The sequence below is a fragment of the Falco punctatus genome, assembly GCF_963210335.1.
Source record: "Falco punctatus genome assembly, chromosome: 6".
Classification (NCBI taxonomy): domain Eukaryota; kingdom Metazoa; phylum Chordata; class Aves; order Falconiformes; family Falconidae; genus Falco; species Falco punctatus.
Window position 1 is genome coordinate 12,994,173 of NC_137585.1, and position 25,040 is coordinate 13,019,212.

Sequence of the window (25,040 nt, forward strand, 5' to 3'; positions counted from 1 at the left end):
ACATTTTTAAAAAATAAAAAGGTAGCTATTTATAGCTGTATTTATTGGAGCTGTTTCCTTATCAGGAAGTATGTAGCTGGGAATTACTGTCTGCCTACATCGGAAATTCTTTCAGGGATACAAAAACCCAAAAAGGAAATTTCCCTTCAAAAAATATTCTGTCTTTTTGCTGCTGGTGGGTTTAAAATAAAATGTCAGTGCTCTGGCCAGGCCACAGCCCCTGTGGGAGGTTTGTTCTGCAAACAAGAAGCTTTAAGACACCTGAGGGAAACATAAAAAAATCCTTCTAGAGAACTGAAAGAGGGAGAATGCTGAGAACATATTGATAAGTTAAGAAAATAAACCTTCTTTACTGGATGTTGAGATACTACAGTGCTAGTAATGAAATTACACTATTTTCCCCTGAAATAAGCGTCTTCCTAGAGCTTATCCTTACCAGAAAGCATTTGCAAAATGTGTCACTCTGGAAAAGAGCTGACTCAAACTCGTTTGTTCAGACCAGGACTTCAGACAAGATCTTCACTGTGGTCAGTATAGTTGTCAGACCCTCCCAGCTGAACTCCTGTCACCCAATTCCCTGCTTCCTCCTCCACCCCAAGGGCATGTCCAGTGATGCATAGTCCAAAAGCCAGTGAAACTACCACTCTTCCTTTGAGGAGGGTATATGTAATGCCAAAAGCCTGTACTCGGATACCATCCCCTTCTGCATGCCACAGTGCCAGGACAGCACAAAGGCCATGTTGGCCATGGGTAGAATATTGCTTCCAGTTTTTGCAGCACGTGGGATCCAGTGCTACAACTAACTCTGGGACTTGGATAGTGAATCTCTGTCTATGAGGATCTACTCAAAAAAACCTCAAATAGCAAGACTTGCACTGCTTCCAAATCAACACCCATAACTTTGGAATTTTGCCACCAAGTCCCTCGTCCTACCTCTCCATATTGCAGAACACCCCAAACTATGCCTGTGGACTCTGAAGGCAGGAAGAATATGTTGGTTAATCATAAGAGATGTTAATTTCATTTTAACTTGTCATGGCGTAATTTAACATTTTCATTTTCTGGTCTATATAATTACCATAGAGCCACTTGATCATGCTGCCAGTGCAGAATGGACACTTTTTTTCAGTAGGATACAAAAGTATATGGAGATCAAAACTAGGCAGGCATATGCAGTAAATAAAACAGGGTACTTAGGGCTATTCCTGAGGTATGATTTTTATGCATAAAGACTCATAAACAAAGATTTGGAACTCAGCAAGTATCCTAATGCTTTGACTCTAGAAAGCCAATCAATGGAGACTGTTATTAACTCACAACTTCACCAATCATATGACTATTAAATATATAAATAACTCATACCTTCCTGAACAAGGATCACTGCTACATTAATAGCAGCGTGCTAGTCCTGCACAAAACAGTTTACATGAGGAGTGAGCACATTCAGACATATTCGTCCCATAAAAGACAGACAGCACATAAGCATCCACAACAGTGGAAGGGCTGATGCACAAGTGCTTCCCCCTCCCAAGTATCTTTGGAAAATAATCTTGAGAAGAGGCTCTTGGCTGAGGTGTTGGACTGGGTCACTAAACCTGGATAGAATCATTTTACCAAAAATTTCTTCAGCGAACTCACAAATCATTTAGTTCTTCTGCTCAAGCTGTAAAATGGGCGTAAAATTCTGTTTAATGGAGATATTGTCAGGCTGTATTTGTTAAGCACCAGAAGGAGTGTCAACATGGGAAAAAGAAGACATACAAGTACAGAAAGAAATCCAGTCTGTCATAAAGGGCATCAAATAATTGGTTTCTCTGTGTGTATGCATACACATGACATGACCTATTACATTAATTCTTGGTACGTTGAAGCTGCAGCAGGTTTCTACTCACACAAGATATGCTCCCTCAAGGCTGGACAGTGGTGCTCTCTTCCAATGTTTAGAGACTCAGCTCTTTTTTATTAAGGGAGTGGACATCACATGTATGCTATGCTGTTTCCACAGGGGTTTCTACCACACTTGTGTTCTGCTGCAAGGCGCTCACCACACAATGGTTTGTTATTGTGGAGTTAGTCATGGCTTACACACAGTTTCTCTTCTGTGTTTTCTTTAATTGTAGGGCTATTTATGAATGCTGGGTTCTTTACATTAATTTTATTTCTAAAAAGAAAAAATATGGAAGCATTTATAACATAACACAAATGGGAAATTAAACAGACACATTTGGGATGGAAAGAGAAAAGCAAGCTAATTTTAGGTTCACTGATTTGACAGCATCCCTTTAAGACAAAGCTAAAAATGCTTCAAACCCAGCAATACCATAAATGTCCTGCTGCTTTTGCTTCTTATTCCTCCCCATACTTTCCAGGGGAATTCCACAAGGGATCAGCTTGAATCCCAGATTAAAGTGACATGGCTCCCTTTCCCCTCTGAATAGAGGCAAATTTGTGTTTTGAAGATTTAAAACCCTTAAGTGAAGCTTTCCAGGCAGGTAAAAGACTGGCTTACCACCACTGGGACTCTTGACACTGCCAGCTACCTATACCCTGAAGCACAGGTCTCTCGCCCTGCCACCTCAGGACTGCTTTTCAAGTTCTCACCAGGGCAGGAAGAATCTCATCCTTCTACACACTTCCACTGGGGACTGTCGGTGCAAGAAAACTCTGTGTTAACTCTGTCTGTGTAATAACCAGGTACATTAAAAAAAAAAAGGCAAAACAAAAAACCAGAGCACCTGACTCTAAAATACTCTCTCAAGAAGCAGAAACCAGCTCAGAGCACTGGCCCTTTACAAGTTTTTACACACTTAACCGGGATGCCTCTGCCACAGTCACCAGACAGCAGTTAGGAGCTAACAAATCTAGAGTTCAACTCACCAGCTGTTTACATCAAGGATGACAACTGAGGTGGCCCCTGAGTCATCCAGATGCAAACCCAGTGACAAGGGGCTCAGTTTTCCACAGGTGATGAACAAACACCATGGCCAGAAAAATACAAAGCTGGATTTCCCTGATCCAAAGGCCACAGGTTTCCCAGCTGAATCAGTAATGAGGTTTCACTCGCCCCAGTTCAACATATTCCAGGCAAAGCTCTTTCAAGTAAAATAGCAGCAACTATATTGTGCCCAGTCACAGTACAAGAGTGAATCTGAGACTGGGCTTCCCACCCATCCAAACTGCCTGTCCATATGATTGCTTCAAAGCTGGCCTGAGACTCAGGAGGCAGGCTGGAGTCAAGCAGTTAAATCCAGATGAACACCTGAGGCTGCCTGTGGAAGAGCCTACCTCAGGTAAGAAGCAGGCATAATTGATGTCTCCTTGGCATGTGATTTTCATCCCATTTGCCTAACAACTGGATGTAACTCACAATCATGAAAGAACCAGGCCCAGTCACTTCACTAGGGTTGACTGAAATATGGTCCAGTACTGAGGCTGATAGGATGGATGGCTGGGATTTCCACAGTCCCAGATGTCAACAGATTATTACAAGTTATGAACTGAAAGACCATGAGGCACAGTTGAACAGAGAAAGCAGATCGGCCCTGCCCTGGATAGCTCGCAATAGAAACATGCAAGAAAAACCTATGGTGGAAGATGAAGATGCAACATCAAGAAGATTAAATACTGCAGTCAGGTGCTAGCAAGCAGTGCCACTGTTCTGGGTTATTTTATTTTTTTTGGTAGTGGGTTTGTAGTGGTTAGGAAAGGACTAGCTACCCAGAGACAGAATGAAGTTTAAGGTGAAAAGCAGATTAGGAGGAAAGGCAAGTACATAAAGGACAGTAACAGGGAGGAACAAGGCTTAAGTGGCCATAATATCAGAGAAGAGCAAAGAGGAAGAAGCCAACAATCTAAAAAAGAGGCCAGTCTAGATCCCACTAAAATCAGTGGGAATTTAAGCATTCATTTCAGTGGGACCAGGATTAGTCTCAGAGTCATTAATTTGATACTCTGGCCACCTCTCACAGTCCCTTTGTCTTATGCAGCTTTTATTTTATTTTCCCTTTATGTGCGTCAGTCAATTTTGTTCCACAGAGATCCTTCCAAAGCAAATATTTTTATTGCTTGCTGCTCTAAATGTGACTTAGGGTGAAGGGCTTTTCTTCCCGTCTCACAACATATTTTCAGTTCAATGCATTGAATATTCTAGTAACTAAATAACAATATGCTTGATGCTTCAAAGTGGCTTTCCAGCTGCTAGCCAAAATTGTAGAATAATTAACAGGTGCCAAAGGATTAATAAAAGGAGCAGCATAATTAATAAACACTATACAGAAAAAATGGATCCTTGGCAACCCTGACAGTGTTGTTTCCTCCTCCTTCTCTTAATTGTTTCCTGCATTCCTTTTCCTTTAAAGACAAAGACAGACAGACAGACAGAAAGAAAACTGGTGCCCTTAAAACACAAATGATGCATATAAGCAACAATATGCTATCAGGAGAAAGAAACTTGTAATAAACTGCTTTCAAGTCTGATAAATACCTTAGTTTAAAGAACCTACCCAAGTGAGAGCCCAACTGTCTGGCCTGCTCTACATTCACATCCACAGTTGGGGGTTATACAAAGGGCTTTTTTGCACAATGTGGTACAGGTAGGGTCACAAAGATGTTGACTCAATACGAAGCCACAGGACTGGTCCCCACCAAATCAGAGTATCAAACACCAATATGAACAGACATGCAGAAAGATTCCTATGAAACACTCTTTAAAAACTTTTAATATCATCATTGCAGAAAACAAATTTCACTTCTGGCCTCCTTAATGAGGGCACTAGAACAGACAGTAAGGACAAAACAAAAAATGTGATCTCACTAGCTGTGTGTGATCAGATCTGGATACTCAGAGGTTCATCAAAATCATCTGTGGCCTGGAACACATTGCACAGTGGAAAACCAAAGAACAGAACCTAAGCCTACATTTGAAACAGAAAGTAATCAAACAATTTTACAAATAGGTCTTTAGCTTTCACCCCCACTGCCACCACCATAAGCCCCCAAAAGGGGAGTGCAGTCAAGTCGATGACACTGCAGTCCCAATGTAAAAGTTCTTCCCTATGAGGAGATGCATGTACCCTGACATCTAGAGTGTGTCATTTTACTCTAAATATCAGTGCAGGCTGCTGGGGGTTCAGAAAAAAGCAACAGCAAGAAAAATTAGTTGCTGCCATGAATAATTGCTTCTTGTGTACAGAAAAGTATGTGCAGTGTGCCTTGCTATGATAATGGGCTGCAGGCATATGAAGGATGCCAACAGCAAAGAAAGAAGAGTAATTAGTTCAGAGGAAGAAATGAACTCTTGTTCATGCTTGTATCAATAGAAAACACTGTGAAATCTTTGTCCATGAGGTCCATCTCCCTAAACAAACACACACGTGCTCCCAAGGGAAGATGCCCTTCAGAGATAAAAATCAGACTGTACAAACTGACAGAAACGTGCAAGAGGGAATGCTGCTGCACAGGATCAGGGCTTGTAAGAAGTCCTTTTTCAGTACTGATTATTTCTGTGTCTCTTGTTGAAGAAGTTTTATGTTGAAGGAGACAAAGAAAACCATGAAGCCTTTAGCACATATTTAGTTGCCGTTGTAGAAGACAAACCACCTTATTTTCATCTTGCATGTTACAAAAAAGGAAAAAGCTATTTTCTCTCTGATTCAGAGTATATTAATAGACACAGGGAAGGGTCCTCATATCCATCTCTTAAATGCTATATCCTCTACCCAGTTCCAAGATCTTTTTACCACAAGGTATTGGCCATAGCACACAATGAGTAATTAATGAAGCTGTACCAGACAGACAAAAAGATTGGTTTTAATAAAAACAACAACAAAAAAAAGAAAATTACCCCCACCCCTCAAAAAAAACCAACCACCCAACCACAACAACCCCAGCACCAAAACAAACTTTCTTTCCATGGTAATATGGAGTAAGCTTCCATCAATCTCAGCATTCTTCATTATCACAATACCTGGGCAGTCACTGCACTAATTTTCAAAACTTTTCAGTCTCTTCACTCATGGTTTTTTATATTTTACGGTGGGGAAACTAAAAAAAGATGCCCAATGTCACAGAAGGCACCAAGGGCAGAGCCGTATGTGAGAGCTGAACTTGCTCATCTTGGTAAATATCTCCATTTTTCAAATACTCCTTCCATCTGACATTAGTGTAGTCTAGTGAAGATCAGATACACTCCAAAGCTACCACAACATACACACAAGGGACAAAGAGCGAACTGGAGATCACTGTACTTTCTGACTACATATCTAAAATAGATGAAAGCATATTCTCCAGCTCCCTACTGATAGTTTGTTTACAATGCCCCCAATACTCAGTTACTAGGCATGCAGTAGTTGTTAGGCAAATAAGTATGTTTAAAAGTATGGTTCAAAATTCCCTTACAGACAAATGCAGTGTCAGAGAAAGGTGTGTATTATCAGAAAATTATTCTCACTATGCCAGAGCTTTAAAGTTAAGACTGATTGTACTTCGATACTACAAGAACAGGGCAGGCTGGGAAGAAAGCAGCTAATTAATATAAGAAAGGCTGTGTGAGAAGGGGAAAGTAACTTCACAACACCCCAAGAAAAAGGGGTTTCGCTACATATTTCTAGCTATGTCGACCAAAGAGAAGCAGTCCTCCACTGCATACTTGTAGCCAAGAGGGATTTGCATTCCACCTTTCTAAAACTTTGCACTTCTCCCTTTTCCAGTCTCTGGATGAAATCACCTCAGTATAGTCAAGACCCATTTGCTCACCAAACAGTGAGAAATAATTTATTGCACCAAAGGAAATTGCTCTACTAATTGTCCTGACACTACTGGCTGTTAGCACCTTCAGAGTGCTCTTAAACATTAGAAACAGTGAAATTTCTAATAGGAAGGCATAAAACACTGTCTAAATCCACAGAGTGCACTTCATGTTCCATCTGAAACATTTCTCTCTAGTTCTATCTTTGCCTGGGACAACTGCTGTTTTCATCTGCACCTGGAGCGCATCTCCTGAACTTACAAGCTAGCAGAAATGAAGATCTACGAGTTTGGACTGAACTCTGACTTTATTTTGACAAATGCCATCAGAATGTCATGGAAACAGAGAATGAGTGGAGGCCTGACAAGCTATCAGCTCTGTGTGTGACTGGAGAAACTTACCATATCTCCCCGTTGCAGTGGAATGAGTGAGGGTTGAATGCTTCTCCTGCTCAACAAAAACAACAATAAGGCTAGAACCAAACAAAATCTCAGATCTAGAAAACCCTCAGACTTTGTGGCTCTAAATCCAAATCTTCACACACAGTACCACAGCCTGAACAAGAAATTAGCTATTTCACCTGACTTCTAAGGTAGTCTGGATTTAGGATCAAAGTTGTCTCTGAGACACATCTCTAAAAAAAATAAAATAAAATGCAAGGGGTCCATGCAGGAACTGCAAAATCCCATGTTAATATGTCTTAAACCTCATTACCTGAGATCCAAAAGACGCTTTATTATTTCTATACCTGGTACTAGGAAAACTACTCCTGGAATGTGATCCTCAGTTCTCTTATCCTCACTTCCAGAAAGATGTCTGAAGCTGGAAACAGTTCACAGAGATGATACAAAAAGAATCTAAAATCAGGAAGCTTTACAGGAAGACTGACAGCCTTCAGAACCTCTCTTCCTATCCAGTTTAGCTAAGAAATGGTTAAGAAGTGTCTTTATCTAAAAGCACCTTTATCAGGAGTAGTCTTTTGACAATATTTAGCAGGAAAGGAGATAATGAGATCTAATAGTTGGAAACTGAAGCTTGACTAATTCAAACTATAAATAGGGCACTTAAAAAAAAAGGCAAATAAGGAGGATAATTAAGCATTGAAAGAACATCTAGAGACCTTATATCCTCCCCATCACTGAAGTCTTTACAGAAAGAGCAGAAATCTTTCTGCATAACGTGTTGTAGCTCAGTTACTGGACCTAAATACAAGACAAGTTACTGTGTGAAGTTCTGTAAGTCAAGTTACATCAAAGATTGTTTTAGGAATTTATATTGGTCCCTTCTGGCCTAGCTATGAATCTATATACTTTGAAGAGTGGTTCTAACAGTGTTGGCTGTTCTAACACCAGTTGACTGGTGACAATGTTTGGGTCAATATTGACTGCATACTCAGCTAAAAAATACTGTACTGACAGGGACTACAACTAGTAAGGCTATGTAAATGTGCTCTGTGTTGTTTATGACCTGAGACACTAACTTTGTGAAAAACTATTCCATAGATATTTAATGATTAATCATCCATGTTTTCACACTCCAAGTCAAACTGGTATGGAAATACTAATGGGAAAGAAGCCTCCTTGCAAGTTTAAAAATGTGCCAATCAAAAGAAAACGAAAAAAAACCATAACAACCAAGGTGAAAGGTTGAATCACACCTAAAAATATTGGATAAAAAGTCTTCACTGAGAGGAAGCTGCATAAACTTCACACTACCTAGCATGCTGACTAGCTGATGGGAAGGAAGCAGGTAGTAAACACACACCTTCACCCCTTTCAGTATCCAGGGTCTAAGCCTTCCTGCCTTGTCCATATGCCAGACCCAGTGGGGAAGGCAGTAAGTAACTGGAAAGCCAGCCACGATTCTAGCTGTGGAGAGGACAGACAGTGGCTCCCACAGAAGTAAATAGTATCAACTAATGCAAAGAAAAAAAAAATAATCTCAGGGGATTGAAAGTGCCAGTGGGGAAAAGAACTGCTTCTGTGTTGGATTTTTTGTGTCTTAAGTTTTGACACAGCATTTCTATGCTTTGCTAAGTGTGGCAACAAGTCCTCCCCAGGCTGGGGAAACAGGCCAGCAGCCACATGCACAGGCAAGCAGGGTATGGGAACTCGTGAATACTCAGGCAGCAACCAGACATGGTCAGAAATGTTGCAGCACCAGCTCTCGTTCCCATCAGAAAGCACAGAAAAGGTATAATGTGGGCTATACTGCAGCAGAGAACAAGAGGCAGCAGCAGATGAAAACAGAACCATGCAGAACACAGCATGGGCAACAAGTGACCTTGGGGCAGAACATCTCAGTGGCCAGCAAGGGAGTGAGCATGGGATTACAGAAGCACTGGGAGGCCAGTTTGCATCCAGAAGAAGAGTGTGCCTGGAAGACAGCTAAGGAAAGGAATGATTACACTTTGTGATAAACATGGACCTTTCCCCTCCCTCAGAAATCCCAAACCTGTTTGTCAGATAGCAACACACAGTTACATTTGCTCCTGGCTTTGTTGCTCGTTGTATGTAGCTCAAGTACCCTAGGAATGCAACACCTGACAGAAGTTTACTTAAACCCTCTCAATTTATATCGGAACCGCTTCCCCTCCAAAAAGGAAAATTCCCATTTTCCTTGTCCTCCAGCCTATCTCACTAATTCACATCTTGCTGGCCAACAGCCCTTGGCCTTTCCTATTCCTCAAACATTGAATTGTCTCAGCAAGGAAGCTCCTGGCTCTCGCCTTGCCCCCAGCTCCAGTTTTTGTTCCAATGTCAGTGATATGCCCTTCCTCCTTTGCAGCATCCTTTTGTGCACAGCTAAGCTCATTCTTCCTCCTTTCCCACTGCCTCTGTCAGCACACACGCTCTGTAGTAGAGAGCCTGGGCACTACAAGTACTTAATATTGAGACCTGTAACAACCTGAAAAATATACACAGCACAAATGTACCCCACTTGCCACAGTTTGTGAAACTCTGACCTTGTGTCAGCACATTGCTGAGCAATTCCTATACCATGGAAAGAAACATAACACTTCCCATCAAAATAAAACCTCCACATTTGTGCCTGTCATGAGAAATAAGCCAAATCCTTGACAAGGGGTGCAGGGGATGGGGTGGGTGGGTGATATAATGTACTGTATTTAAAAGTAATTTTCTTTGGTTAAAAAGAATATTTAGAAAAATCAAATCAGCTAGAGCTTTTATGTTTTGGTTTTTTTGTGGGGTTTTTTTTTGTGTTTTGTTGTTTTTTTTTTAATAAAGTCTAAAGCCAGGGGCTTCCCTGCTCTCTTCCATAAAAACAGAAACACCTCCTCATCCCACCCCGCACCCTCCTCGATCCAAGAACGTAAGAAGCTTCCACGCTGACACTCACGCAGGTGTGCTGGCAGTCTGATCGTGTCTTCCTCCATCCTGATCGCTGGAGGCACTGGGACATGTAGTGGTGACGAGGAAGTGTAATTTGGTACCGGGCTCACTGGAGGTGTGTACGAAATTCTTTCCTGCTGTTAAAAAGAAAGTGGGGAGTGGGGAGGCAGAGAAAAAGGACAACGTGAACTTTGGAACAAACAGAGGTGTGAAACAAGGCAGGGGTGGGGGAAGTGGGTGGAAGGAAGGAAGTGTGCGCGGTGGTGGGGGCGAGCAGCACTAGCAATGCACCCGGCTGCTCGGGGAGCCACGGAGCACAGCACACTTGCAGGCAAGCGCTGCACAGGCGACGTGCTGCCCAGTGCTGCAGCCAGGGTCCGAACAGCTTTTAGGGGAGTAAGTTTCATTTTCAAAATTCCATGAAGTTTCCAAGGGTCTTCTCAGAAATTTGCTGAGGGAGGAAAGGGAAATGACACACAAGTGGGGAGACTGAGGTTTTTATGTCACTGAAAATCTTGACAGCAATTCCAGGATACGTGCATGAGTACCATTACAGAAAGTGCCAAAACCACTTAATCTTATGCTAACAGATCAGTCACGATGTGAGTACATTTATCAAGTATTTAATGCTTTACTCCTTCATAGCATTTTAAAAGACACTAAGGAATTAGTTTTCTTGCTGCAGAAAACCATACTCTATCACTAAAACCTACTCTATTTACGCTTAAGTAATGCAGTACTTTTTTTTTTCTTGTCTAAACTAGTTATTAGCACTTTCTTTGAAGTAGTTTAACTTGCAACCAAGTAAGTCAGCATACAGAAAGCAGCTACACAAGGACAGTCAAATAGAGTTAAAGGGCAATTTGTTAATGTTGCATGAATTTAATAATTGTCACTGTTAGATTTTTATTTCTGAAAACGTCTGCCAAGAAATTTAAGACTGAAATTTCATTTGATCTGATGGGAAAATACTTCCATATTCTGAGCCTGTACTCCAATCACAGCACAAATTATACCCTTTGTAAATATACACAGCCACAACTTTACAGGATCATTAAAAAAAAAATCATTATCATATGCTTCCTAGAAGGCAATGCATGTTACTGCCCAAAACTGTGCTGCTGACGTTTAACGATGGCAGTGCAAACAGCACAGATTTACATCCACATACATACAGAAGCAAAAAGAGCTACCTTCATTTCTGAGCATTTGCAAAAGAGTACCTGTGCAAGAGTATATGGCAAAAGAGTACCCCGCCCTGACCCTGATATCTGTCAAATGGAAAATACAAATTCGTTACTGGAGCAAAAGAAGATAGTTAATTCCATTACAAACTACAACATCCTTATGGTCATGCAGCAGGGAACTAGACTGAGGCCAACAGAGGCACCTACAGAACTTACATTAGCACCATGACCACCAAAGGGAAAGAAAGGTCTGTACAACATGAGTAAATACCTACTAAATGTACCAAAGCAGAAAACTTTTCAGGCTGACTAGGTGACAAGTCCAAAAAGAAATGGGACATGGAGCACCATGAAAGACTTGCATCTCTCAGCCACCACTTCAAAGAAAGCCCAGTTCACTCTGGAGAAGGTGCTGCTATCAGCTTGCTGCTCAGGAGCTCACACAGAACCAGAAGTCTTGCCTCAGCATCTGGAGTCCCACCACTACACTATAGCCGCCACTGCTGACAGTCATGGCAGGGAAGACTGATGACATGTAGAGAATTAACTGTTCTAACTATTCTGGGTTTAGACGGGTGGGAAGACAGGCCCGGTTCACTCCACCATCACTATGTTATTTCTGCAATTACAGCCTCCATGGCTTTCAGCTCAGTACTTTTTAACCAGAAATTGTTCAACCTCATGTCCCAGTCTCCCACAAAGCCCTTTAACATCTTACTGTGTTCAGTCAGTTTCTTGCTACTCATCACTGTCCAGGCAACAGAAATCCATTAGCTCATCTGAATTTAGTTTTTCTTAGTTAACAAGCAGGGGTGTTCATTGAGACATGGTGAAAGATGCACCTGTGGAGCTACAAAACATCATTCTGCTTTCACCTTACGCAACTCCTTCCCTGACCCAAAACAGCTGACTACGCTTCACATTCCTAAAGGTGCCACTGTCCCTGCCCATTCTGCAATCTCATTGCCCATTTGCACCTTCTCACCGTTGGTGCATAATAACAGCGATTCGCAATGAGACCAGCCACTTCCTAGCATTTCCTGCTATGATCCACAGCTCAGATAATCGAACCACACTACAGCTGCTTGTTTTATTGAATGAGAATTTATAAAAAGAGGAACACTTGTTAAACACAGCCACACAGATGCCTGCCTCTGCAAACAGGGACTAGAGGGTACATGGGAGATCTGAAGTCCTTTTCTTCCTTCCCGAAGAACACAGGATACAACCCAACCTCAGGTCACAGTGGCTTCAAAGGGTCTTCTCACTGGCCAACAGCAGGAGGAAAGTGCAAGCAGAAGACAAAATCAAATCCAGAACACACACTTCCCTCAACACCCAGGAGAGGCTGTATCAAATGAAGACATTATGCCTCCAGTACCTGCTGCCTTTCTCTCCACACTGATCAACCTCCTAAAGGCATACAGTAGCTTGATATATACCAAGGCAGCTTCATTGAGATTTACTGTTCTAAATAAATACATTTGATTCATTGTTTCCTAGTATTCATAAGAACAGGACAGTAAAAACCAAAAAGAAGTTGCGGAAATGCAGTTACTTTTTTCCATACACCTTGGATGCCCACAGTAATGTGTGAATTGGTAGTATTTGCAGAACACATTTTACAAGGCACAAAGGGGAGTTAGGTATCCGACTCCTACTAGAGCCTTTGAAATGCCCTCTCTTAATAATCCTGCCTTTTTTCCCAGCACCTTTAACCCAAATATCAAAGCAATTTACAGACATTAGTTAAGTCTTTTTCTTTTTATTAGACACACAGACAACTTGAGTTACAGAAAGAGCAAAGCTCAAATGAGCTAAGTAATTTCAGAGTTAAGCTGTCTTGAAAAAGGACAGCATGTGCCTCTCAAGGGCAATACATTTAACAAGTGCATCCTGAAAGCGTTGCCCTTGTAACTGTCCTGGCCAGATTTCCAAAAGGTGTGGAATGGTAATGGCACAGGGAGGTCAAGGCACCAGGCTTGTGGAAAAATGAGCTTCATTTCTGTTTGCAGCATGAGTCAGTAACATGGCTGGAAGCAGAACTGAAAACATCAGTCCAGTTCTACAACCTACCATAGCTCTGTGCTTCAGCTACACGCAACTCCTGGCCTACACGGATGCAAGAACACACAAGGTCACATTCCCTCCTCCAAGCATTTTGAGGCTTTTTAGAGTCACACGACCAGGAGGTACCTGTTGTGCTCACACTACTGAGAACAGATTTGCTTTAATCTTCACAATTCCAGAACTGCCTAGTGCTTCTCTCTATGGGATCTATCAAACAAAAACATGGCTGTTATCTCATGCTTCTAAGGTTATGCAACCAGACACTCCATCTACTAAGAATTTTTCTGAAAGAATTTCCTAAACAGTCCATCTAATATTTCCTTTTGCATTAAGGCCAAGAATAGATCATTCAATGGCAGGGCTGTTCAAGCAACAGCTTTGGAGGAAGGATAGGTAGCGCTGGTAGCAGAACCAGCATGAACCTTGCGTGTACTTGAGCCAACTGCCTTACTGCAGTTCAGTCTCCTGGTAAAAGAGGCTAAACCAATACACATTTGGTGTGGTCCTTTGAGATTATTGGTGATGAGTGCTAGGAAAGAGATTGCCATTACCACATTCCAGAATGCTGCCTTCCAGGGGACTCTATAAACATTTAAACCCACAAGTAACCAAACGCTCCGGCCCAAAAAACTGCCACGTACAAGCAACTTCAAAATAACAGCTCCCTAGTATTTTGCCAGTAGCCACAATGAGGTGGATAAAACAGTTGGCATATTGCTTGCTGTCATCATTTTTAAAGGCTTCTTCAGCTTCCAGTGAGTCAGGAAAGTTTCACCATGGAATTTCACCTTGACTACAATAAAGGAAGAGATGCATTAAGTAAACCTTTACACAGACCCTCCTTGGGGTTTACTCTAGTGGCTGGTACTCCAACAGTGCCATCTAGACAATCACCGAGGTCTGCTAAGAGTGGGGCACACTTTCACCTCCCTGATCTAGCAGGGACAGATTGAAACACATGGCTAAGAATCAAGACAAGCTATGGTTTTCTTCTCTTTGTACTAGAAAAGTACACAATACTAAACATCCAGGTGCTGAGAAAGCCTTAGATCATCCTGTCTAAAAAAGGCAGGTAACTCAGAAGATATATTGATCATGATTATCTAGTAGGAATGTAGATAACAGCTGACTAGACTCCTAATGTCATCAAAGCACACACCGATTTCAGTTTGAAGAACTGGGGTAGATCCTTCACAGACAAAACCTACCTGAACAGTTAGAAAATTCTGTCAGGAACACAAATAATTTCTATTGCTAAAATAAGAATAATGATAAAAAACATTTTCAAAATTGCAAAATTAAATTTATAGCCATTTTTTTAAAAAAAAGTCTTAACAGTTGAGGATAAATGAGGCTGCAAGTAAAAACAGCTTCACATTTTTGTTAAAATCACACCCTTCCAAACTCCAAAGCAGCAGTCTTCATCGTGAATGTTCTCCAGCTTACAGTCTGATAGTTTTTTTGTCCCTTTACTAACTTCACTCAGATGGCAGGAACGAAGGACATACATGTTTTTGCAGAAATGATAATAAAATATGTAAGAAAGCATGCTAAACAAGCCCTCAAATTGTCCCAATGATATGACTACTTTAGTAGTTGGATAGGCTACAACTACAACTTTTTTTAATTGATAAAGCAAAGAAATGCATTACCTATGCAGCAGTTTTCAGGAAACCAAAACAGCCAAGGTGGTGTGCAAATACCCTGTGCTGGACAGAAAAGGCATCTATCTGACTTATCACTGCATAAAAACTTACTCCTATACCCCATATAATGATACCACACAGGGTGAAATTCACCAAGAGTAAAAGGTGACATGCATTTGCCCCCCAGGGTGCTGGTGTATGTGTGCCACTCCACGCCTGTCCTGTTGCATTTGCTGTTCACCTTTGCTTCTCCAAATAGCCCAGACTCCTCTTGCTCCCCAGAGAAGCAGGTGTTACTGCAAGGTGGAGATACAGTAATTTCTGCTGTGATAACTACTGGGAAGCCCACAGTTAGAAGTAAAGGAAGAGAAAGTTACCTGTCAGTTACCTCACAGGACATCCTTGCTTACTCACAGGACCGTGGCAGCAAGACACTGCTTTAAGGGAAGCCTCTAGCTCCCTGGGTATCATCCCATCACCCTGCTCTAGCTCCTCGCCTGTGGGATGTCCACTCAGAGGGGGCAGCACTAGCAAGTGGGGCACATGTTCTGGTGCCCTTGTAGATTTCTGAGGAAGCCCTAGGCTTAACAATCCCCGAGAAACATGCCCTTGGCCTGTGTAAATCAAGGTCTGAAATACATGGTTGTAGCTCTCAGGACTGTGAAAGCTGGACACAACACTGTATACTGCGAATCATGGAGGACATTCATCTCTTGCAAGCACACGGGACCAGAGCTGCTATCTCTTTCAGCAAGCACACTGAGGCACGGGAAGAGGAAAGACAAGCCAAGGGACCAGGAGCTGTGGGGAGTCGGGGCAGGGGGGGCTGTTTGGCTGGTTTTGCTGCTGGGGATCCTCCTAGGAGTAGGTACCTTATGTATGGCAGAGCAGGGGAAATGGCCTTAGAGAAAGGGTTATTGAGGGGGAATGAGGCTCTTGCAGGAAAGATTCAGAAGGCCCTGCATGTCTGGGCACTCAGCCGGGCAATGCCAGCAAACCAGCCACAGAGTAGCACAGGGGACAACAGCTGAAGATTCAAGTAAGTTAATCATTAGGGAAACAAGCGAGGGGAAGACCAAAGGAAAGGAAGACAGTGTTCACCGGTGTTTTGTATGCAATACTATAGCTGGATATGAAAGTCCAAGAGACCACTATGAGATGAGTTACAGGGAGGAGGGGGGAAATCAGAGCCCTTAAGAGACTGTATGGCACTGGATACACAATTAAAATGTTTTGGGATTTTGGTCAATGTTACAGCTTGCATACTCCACCTTCTGCCAGGGACAAAGGATCAGGCTCCAGAAAAAGCAAAGTAGAGCTCTGCAGTACCGGGGTATGAATTAAACTCTCCACTTCCCTCCCTTCCCCCAGTTGCTGTCGTCTTCTTAATTTCCATGGCAGACTTCTCATTTTTAATCCCATTAATACAGCAATTCACGTCAAATCTATAGCAGCATAATCAGCACACTATCAGTAATTAGAGAAATTAAAACAAACACAGCTCTCTGGAATGGACCTTATGCAAAGCAGCACTGGGAAAAGATTAACATCTCATTTCCTGCACATAGAGAGCAGAGATTGTCTCAGTGACCTTCGTGATTTTGTGAAGTTCAGTTCCTCCCTGCCTCCTCCCTCCAGCCTGCCTCTGACAAACCTCCTGGCACAGGGGCAGGAGATGGCTAGCCTCTCACATCTCAATCCTTACTCAAGCAAATAAGAAACACACATCGAAGTGCAACAGTTCATCACAAAAGGGAAGGGGAAAGGAGACAGTGGGTAAGTTCATGCTTCTCCCAAAATTATTACAGCTACTGTTCTAATTAAACTAAAATTGTACAGACAGCAATACTGATGCACTCGAGTGTTGTGAAAAGGCAGCTTGCAGAGGTCAATGTTGTTGTTGAAAATGCCATGATACAGTTGCATTATTGTCTAAGCACTGCAAAATACCTCAAATTAGCAAATATAAATGAAGCAAAAAACTAGCTGAACCACATGCTCAAAAAGTATTTCTGCACTGAGGTCACTGCTAATGGGGGAATAGAAACACGCTGTTGGAAGATAGTATCAGGTAAAACTACAGGATAACATTAAGGCAAAAAGCTTAGTAAGATTCATGAAAGGATTAGTCATTTATATTAATAATAAAGAATGTTATCCATAGATAACCCAGCTAGGCAGCAAAAAATATATATGGGAGACAGATTCTGGTTCAGAATTTGGCAGTGGAATCATGGCAAAACGGGAGTAAAGACATATCTATTTGATGTGAAAGACTCTTCCAACCACCCTTGTGAAGCAAGGCTCCAAAAGGTGGCAGTAAAGCTGGGACTTGGCCCACCTAACCTACTACTTCAAGGCAGAAGACAATCACAGATTCAACTGCCTGATGTTAAGAAACTGTCTGTCCTTGGCTCCTTTCCACATGCAACTCCAAAATCTACGTTGTGGGGTTGTCACTGCAACACTCCTCTGGAGAACTTGCTATTGACCTCCATTTAAGCAGGGCATGGAGGAAGGTGGGCCACTGCTCTGATCCACAGGGCATCTCCTTTTGCACCTACATCATGATTTTGTTAGCACACTCACTTAGCACAAAATAAAACATAAGACTCAAAGAGTTTATTGCACAGCTAGAAAAAAAACCCATAGGTTTTGAAGTACTGTAGCCAGCGAGTAAGCAGCAGGGAAGGCAACAGAGAAAGACTTTCCAGGCTTAGACAGCTGCGTGTCAGAGATACTTCACTGCATATTTTTCGTGTTCTCTTTTCTAAAACAGGGAGTGCTGGGAAGCCTCGTCTCTGTAACATACGGTGGTTGTACAACTCTGCCTGTATGCGTGGGAATTCACCCTGAATGCCCGTTACTGGAGTCATACGCTCACGTCAGTGCAAAATTTCTGGAGGCCATGAAACTGAGACGGAAAAACCAAGGGGAAACATGGTGTACAGGGAGCTGCCCTCTCACATGTTAAGGGAAAGAAGAATCCTGGAGCTCCTCTTCAGCATCTCAGGGCTGACATGGCAGCACAAACCTTTTCACTTGGTTGCATCATGGAGCTGTCAATATACTGGCAAGCTGCAATGTTACTATGTATTCAAACACATTTCCAAGGACAATCAGAATTTCTGCTCTTTCTACAAGGGTTGTTTCTGAACATTTTTATTGAAGCTACAATTACCATGAACAGGATCCTTCACAGCAAGGGATATCAAATGTTTCCATAGCACAAACCACAGGTCAGAACTGTCACATGGACAAGGTCAATTCATTCACTGCCATGGATTATCTACATGCCCATCAGTTAAGTAGTGGAAAAATCATGGGAGAGTAATTCACATGAAAGTCATAGCTTCTTTTAATCCTCAGTCACTGATGGAAACAAAATTCCTGAGGAGCTACAACACTCTGAAATACACATTTCAAAAATACAATTTAAAAACATAAGAAATGACCCTTCTTGGTCCCATTGCACACCTGGACTCTGCTCCCATCTATACCTGCAAAATTCTCCAGTGATTATTTTTAAAAAATGGTTCTGGTCCTGATTTACATTAGTGGAAGTAAAAGTTCACATCTTTGTCTTCTCCAGTTCAATCACTCAAGTTTACCCTCTTCCCTTATCTACACAAAATCAGTTTGAACCTGAGGGTGAACAGTATGTATATATATCTCTTTGGAAACAAATCGCATCATGACATGCATAATTATCCTATATCTGTTACCATTTAAAAATACAGACACATCCAAAAAACAGCTACTTTAACAAACCAGAAAAAAGTTCTTCATGTGTGATCACATAGGTGCCTATCCTGATAAGCATGAGAACTTCTCTCCTCTACAAAGAAAAGTTAACTACTGCTGGAGGCACTGAGAAGACAGCCCTGATTGCAGGCTTGAGTTCTGGCACTGGAAGACCACTCAGACCAGAGAACTGGTGTACCTACTTATTATCCTGTGAGACAATAGTTTAACCTTGCATGGGTGACATCTTTACGACTTTCCTCACCATCAAAACAGAATACTATTGGCATACAAAGCACCACCGCATTTTCATGACAGCATTTCATCACACTTCAGACTTCTGGCAGACTTTCCATGAAAAAGGATCTACCAAATACACAGATAAACCTGGGTCTAACCCTACACATTACAGTTGCTGCTCCTAAAGGTTCAAGTGGCATAAAAGTAATTCAGCATACACAGCATGCCAGGGAGTGTGCTATACCCCCTTGTTCAACAACTCTAAGTAGGTAAAGGCAACTTTCCAGAGGGAATCTAGGCCATCCCAGGAAAAGAATAGCTATAATAAGGGCTGTTGGTGAAAAAATGGGCAGATCCACTTGGGTGCCCAGGAAAACTGAACAGAATCCACAAAGAGAGAAAGACGGCCAAACAAAATACTCATTCTCAAAGACTGTCTTAATAGGCTAGTCCAGAAACAAGTGGTGATGGATATTTGCCACTATAAAAATATGAGAACGACTCAGGTTATTTGACTCCCAGCATATTAAATGCAGAGGGAGTTCCTAAAAAGGACCATACTTGCACTGACCTTGTCTATTGTACAGAAACTGGATATGGAAGAAACATCAAATTACGATCTTCCTCTCACACTATCTTTCACCTACTCCAGCCACTTACTTTTTAACGTGCACAACATGAGAACAGTGTGACTAAAAAAGGAAACTCTAGCTGACAAAGGAAAGTATATAAAAAACAGCTGATAGAATTTCACTTAGAATACTGAAACCTGCATATTTCAGGCTCTTCATTCTGCATCATATATACACACACATCTATATATGCAGGTCAGACAATTTTTACAAGAGTCAGAAGGTCTAGCTTGTAAGGAAGGAATAAAGGAACTACAGAGATGGAAAGAGATATGATAGATACAGCCCAACAACCAAAAGGAAAGAAAAAAAGAAACAGGGAAGGCAAGATAATCTGGAAGACATACCGCAGAAGGACAAGCTAGTAAGAAGCTGTGATTAAAACACTGAAGGAAACAGAGTTACATGAAAAGAAATAAAACCTACAGACAGGTGAACCTGTACAAGAGTCGGGGTTGGGTTTCTTTTACAATGTATTTAACAATTTAGCAGCTTTTGGAGGGTCTTTCCGGTTGGCAACCTATGGGTCTGAGAATGCAAACTATAAGAAACTGAACTTTTTGCTGATCAGTGCATCAGACACAAAACATTACTTAGAAAAAGTAAACAAGCCACCTGGGGGATAGCTTGAGGCACAGAAAGATGTTATTTGCTATACAAAACGTGGTCCTTCCAGCACAGAACCATTGGGATTGGCAGAACTTTAAGGAGACTTTTTAAATAAGTTTGTACAGAAACAGCTGGTCATGGTACAGCATATCTGACTCAAGAAAAGATGAGCTTTCACATGTGTTTGAAAAGGTGATGCTTCCGAGCAAGCGATCCTTTTAAGAAAGGATAGGTGAGAGGAGAGCAGAGCCTGAATTTGACTGTATTCCAGGGACAATGACAGGGTCGAGTGATGGCTCTTTATTAAATGCTTTCTCCTCCATTAATGCTGCACACTCTAATGATTTGGCCATTACCATTAACAAATCTGCAATGTCCCTGCCTGGAGCTAGTAAGTAATGAACTAAGCGGATGAATATTCTGTTGTGTAAGGAGAGCTATTAGCAAACCTTTCCCAACTGCTCTGAAAACAAGAGATGCCTTCCAGGTATGTCCTGTCCATGTGACAGGGTACATCCCACACAGCCCTTATTCCTTCACTCTGGAAATTCCAGCGGCACTCCCAGTACTCAGCAGGGGAACAAGAAGTGGATCACCCCCTGCATAGTGCTGCTGTATGGGGCTGGGTGGCAGATGCCACACCACAAAGCACGTGGAGGGTGTGTGGGGGAGCTCCATGGAAGTGATTTGAAGAGAAATGGTGAGAAGGACAGAAGTCTGTTCCCAGACCTGCTACTGATTCTCCAAAACAAGCTGTGGCGTTTACCACAGCCCTCATTGCCTTGGTTGTATCAACAGGGCAATGGGATAATGCTGATCCCACAGGTCTGTCAAGCCCTGGGATGGCTAAGTACAAAAAATCCCAGTTTAGCTGCTCTCCTTCTGCCATAGTTTTTCCTGTCTGTTAAGTTCCCCAATTGTTTTAATTGTTCCTTTCAACCTTTGCATCACTTTTTGTTCTTCCTCAAATTATTATTTTGTTTTAGCTCATAATGCCAAAGCACTGGTTGTGATATTGCTCCTGGCAGAAGAGAAGTGCTGAAGTTTCACTTTGGTTATCTTTGGCTTGTTTTCACAGCTATGCATTGCTGGTTCACAGCTGAACGGACACTAGTGAGAGCCACTCCATCCTTACCATAAGGCTGCTTATGAGCTGCAAATATTGCCTCACTATATAAATGACAAGCTTGGGAATTGAGCCAGCTGATGGAGCAAACTGCAGCCACCTTTAAGAAAAAGTGTAAAGTGCTAGTCCTGGGCCTGTCTTGACTCAATCTGAAGGCTCGTCCGCAGTCCTCATTATTACACTATTTCAGTATTTCCTGTAATACCTTTACCACTTTCCTGCAATGAGGAGAAGCATTATTATAGCTTTACACATGGAGGGACCAAAACATATGCAAATTAGGTGGTTAGCTCATCAGGAGCACAGGGTGCATGAAAACCTACTTCAACACCTTAGAAAATATTCTCTCCTCAGAACTCTATTGGGATGTGAACCCAGCCATTAGGCCTTGACATTTATATAGTGATAGCACTCACAGGCAAGCTGAACCACAGGGCCATTGTCCAAGACACTGCAGAAACACCGACCAGAGGACTGCCCTGAAGAGCTCAAAGCCAAAACAGTCAAGGTTGAGAAGCACCAGAGGATCTTTTTTAAATCCTCTTTTACAATTGGGAAGAGAGATGTAGGAAGAAGCAGCAAGTTGCCTACTTCCCATTTCGCCACTCTACCCATATGGCCGTGTTTCTGAGATTATATTGCTGCTCTGGAAACAGCAGGATGAGCTACAAGAGAGAAGTAAAATGATATAGTCATCATGCAAAAGCTCTGAGAAGACATCATTCCACTTTGCATTTTAGCACTGATTTTAAACACTCTCCCCATGAGCATTTTTGATTTCTAATGCTCCTCCTTGTCAAAGCACTGACTGAAATCCTTTGACTCACAAGTGGTAGCAGAGATGGCCTGCATCAGAAGAAAGCTGTGAACCCGTTCCAGAAACACATCCCTCCTCTGCCATAAGAATCAGGGACAGAGGCACTCCAACCCTTCCCACAGTTACACAACGGCACAGATCCAGTTAGGAAGGCAGGTCTCCTTACCAACCCAACTCACTGCTAAATGGCCTTAAAAACCAGCAGAGTTTTCTGCTGACACAAGCAAAGCAAAACAGGGGGGCATCAATCACCCCCATCTAATCAAGCAGGGTGTGTTTAACACTCGAGCTGAGCTGTGAGACTGTCAGAGGAGACGGGGGAATAGAAAAAAAACCAAACACCCAACCAACCTGCTTACAAGAAGCATGACAAAACAGTTCTGTTCCTACAGCCAAGAAGGTGACTGGGACAACTGCCCAAGAATAGGAACATTCTCAGTATTTGAGGACACACATGTTCCTTCTAGCAAGCATCCTCCAGCCCCTTCCTTCCACCACATGCCCTTCCCCACGGTCCTGCTCACACATAGTGATGGCTGAGGTTTCCATTAGGGGAAAATTAACTGGAATTTAAAAAAAAAAAAAAAAAAAAAAAAAAAAAACAAAAAACCTGGCAACAAAGACATGAGAGTTTTCCTGGCATTTCTCCTGTTTATACAGGACCTGCCAAACCGGTTGTGAGATTTTTATTCTGCTTTCTTTTCCACAAAGTCCTTCGAAAGGCAGAATAACAGAAAGGAAATAAGGAAAAAGTTTGGTTATATAGGTCCAAAGATCAATCCCTTGGTAACACAGTTGAAAAATCAAAAATTAACTAGAATCTTCCTAAATTTATTTTGAACATCCAAAGACCATAGTTGTTTATGTTTACTATTAAGACTGTGTTGAGGTAGAGCAGCTGTTTTGAATAGTGACAGGCAGTCCCATTTCAAATTGTTCTAACATCTAAACAGGTAAGTTCTGTGGCAGATAAAATGAGAAACTGAAGCACAGAGCAGTCAAACGAACTGCTCAAGGTAGGCAGAGCCAGGAACAGGGAGCAGGTCTTCTGAGCATCTACCTGGCTTCCCCTATGTACACATGCTTAATTCCCAACCAAGGCTGGGCTACTGTATGTGGATATGGAAGCCTTATCTCCAACACCAAACAGTTTCCAATCCAAGAAAATTATGCTGCTTTATCCTCCTATAACGCACCAGACAAAAAATAATGATCATCAATTGCAACTGCCTGGCTGTAAGTCCGCTGCCAGGGATCAGAAGACCAGAAGTGGTAACAAATTTTATAGTAAACATTTCCCTCAATACACACAATCTTGCTAAGAATCAACACATTGCACCAAAAATAGTCCTTTCAATTTCTACACAGGGTTTTTTTAATGTTGAGGTTTGCTGGGTTTTTTTCAGAATAACTTGTCTCAAGCACAGCAGCACACTGTGGTCCTACACTTTCCAAGTGGAACATTTAGTCTTCAATTCAGAAGAAATATATGTTTCAGTATTAATTTTGCTATCCACATTCAAAATCCTGAAGCAAAATGAAAAATAACATGCAAGTTTAGCCTTCCATTCAGAGCACTCTTGTCTTGCTCTGATGTCAGAATTTCCTCACAGAACAAAAATTCTATGGGCATGAGAAAAAAAAAAAAGGGGGGGGGGGGGGGGGGGGGGGCAGCGATAGGGAATCAATCGAGTATACCAAACCAGTCACCCTACCCACACAGCCCTGGGTGCCCACTGTTTACTCAGGTGTCCCTGTCTTCTCCAATGGCACAGAAAGTATGGCCTTCCCCTCTGACACTCACGTATCACTCCACTCTTTCACCCGCGAGGCCACGTAGTACACATGGAGCCTGCCACTCAGATGGTCCTGGTTTAACTGACATGGTAAATATTCATTTCCACTGGGCTGTATAATAAAGGATGAGATAAAACCTTGAGCAAATAAATGGGCAAAGTTCGAGCTTACAGCTGCTCCCAAAGGGCCACTTTGAGCTGACACACCTGCTTCTCTGGCAACTAGTTTTGCTCCCGAAGGCTTGGGCTTCACAAGGCTGCCTTGCCTCAGCAGGGCTGGGCGATGCACTTATACAGGATCTGCCTGTCAGGCACAAGGATCCCAAAGTGATTTAAAAACAATTTCTGAGGGATTTACAAACTTACTGCACAAGTAAATGGGCACCACTGCTTACACACCTGAAAAAAAAAAAAATCATTCACAAGGTTCCAGTTACATCAGAAAGGCAGCTGTACAGGAACCCTTAAAATCATCTTAAATGAGAACAGCCAGCCCTCCTGACCCTGCAAGCCCAACAGAAACACCATCCTCTATGGCTGTAAGCTGTCTAAGCTGGTCCAGCTCCCTCTGTGGCCACCGTGGAGGGGTTCAATAGTAATATCTACATTCGTAACCACATAGGAGTGTGAGGAAGGATCTCTCATAACAGCCTAGATGTTTATAACTTGTGTGGATCAGACTTCACGGGTATAGTGCAGCCATCCTACACAGGCTCCTCCTCCACAGCATGCATGCTTGAGCCACTTTTAGGCTCAGACATTCAGACAGCCCACTAATGGCAGGCATGGTTCTTCACACCAGGAGAATCCAATCTGAATGAGACAGAACGGTGCACGCTGTATGCATGATGGCATGATATTCACACAATAAACTGCAATCATCACACAACCAGCAATGACTCCACTTGCCTCTTGCCTGCTAATCCAGCGCTAAAATTACATAACTCTAAACTGCCACAGAAAACTCCATTTATTTATTTACTCCAAAAGCTTCTCATCTTCATGTCCCCATCCAGACTAGAATCCTAGCAATAAAAACACAATGACTCAAGGCCCCAGGCAGGAAATACTACAG

At 42.2% G+C, this 25,040-nt stretch overlaps 1 protein-coding gene across 5 annotated transcripts in view; it reads right to left on the reverse strand.

Moving 5' to 3' along the window:
• Positions 1 to 25,040, reverse strand: part of ETV6 (ETS variant transcription factor 6) — a 139,942-nt gene that overhangs the window by 81,970 nt on the left and 32,932 nt on the right. For 3 of the 5 annotated variants that reach the window (XM_080392425.1, XM_080392427.1, XM_080392428.1), the window contains one exon: positions 10,106 to 10,235. The exons of 1 other annotated variant lie outside the window; for it this stretch is intronic. In XM_080392425.1, coding sequence (XP_080248551.1) covers positions 10,106 to 10,235 — 130 coding nt within the window. The remainder of the gene's footprint in view (positions 1 to 10,105; positions 10,236 to 25,040) is intronic. One more of the 5 variants, XM_080392426.1, reaches the window with a different exon arrangement.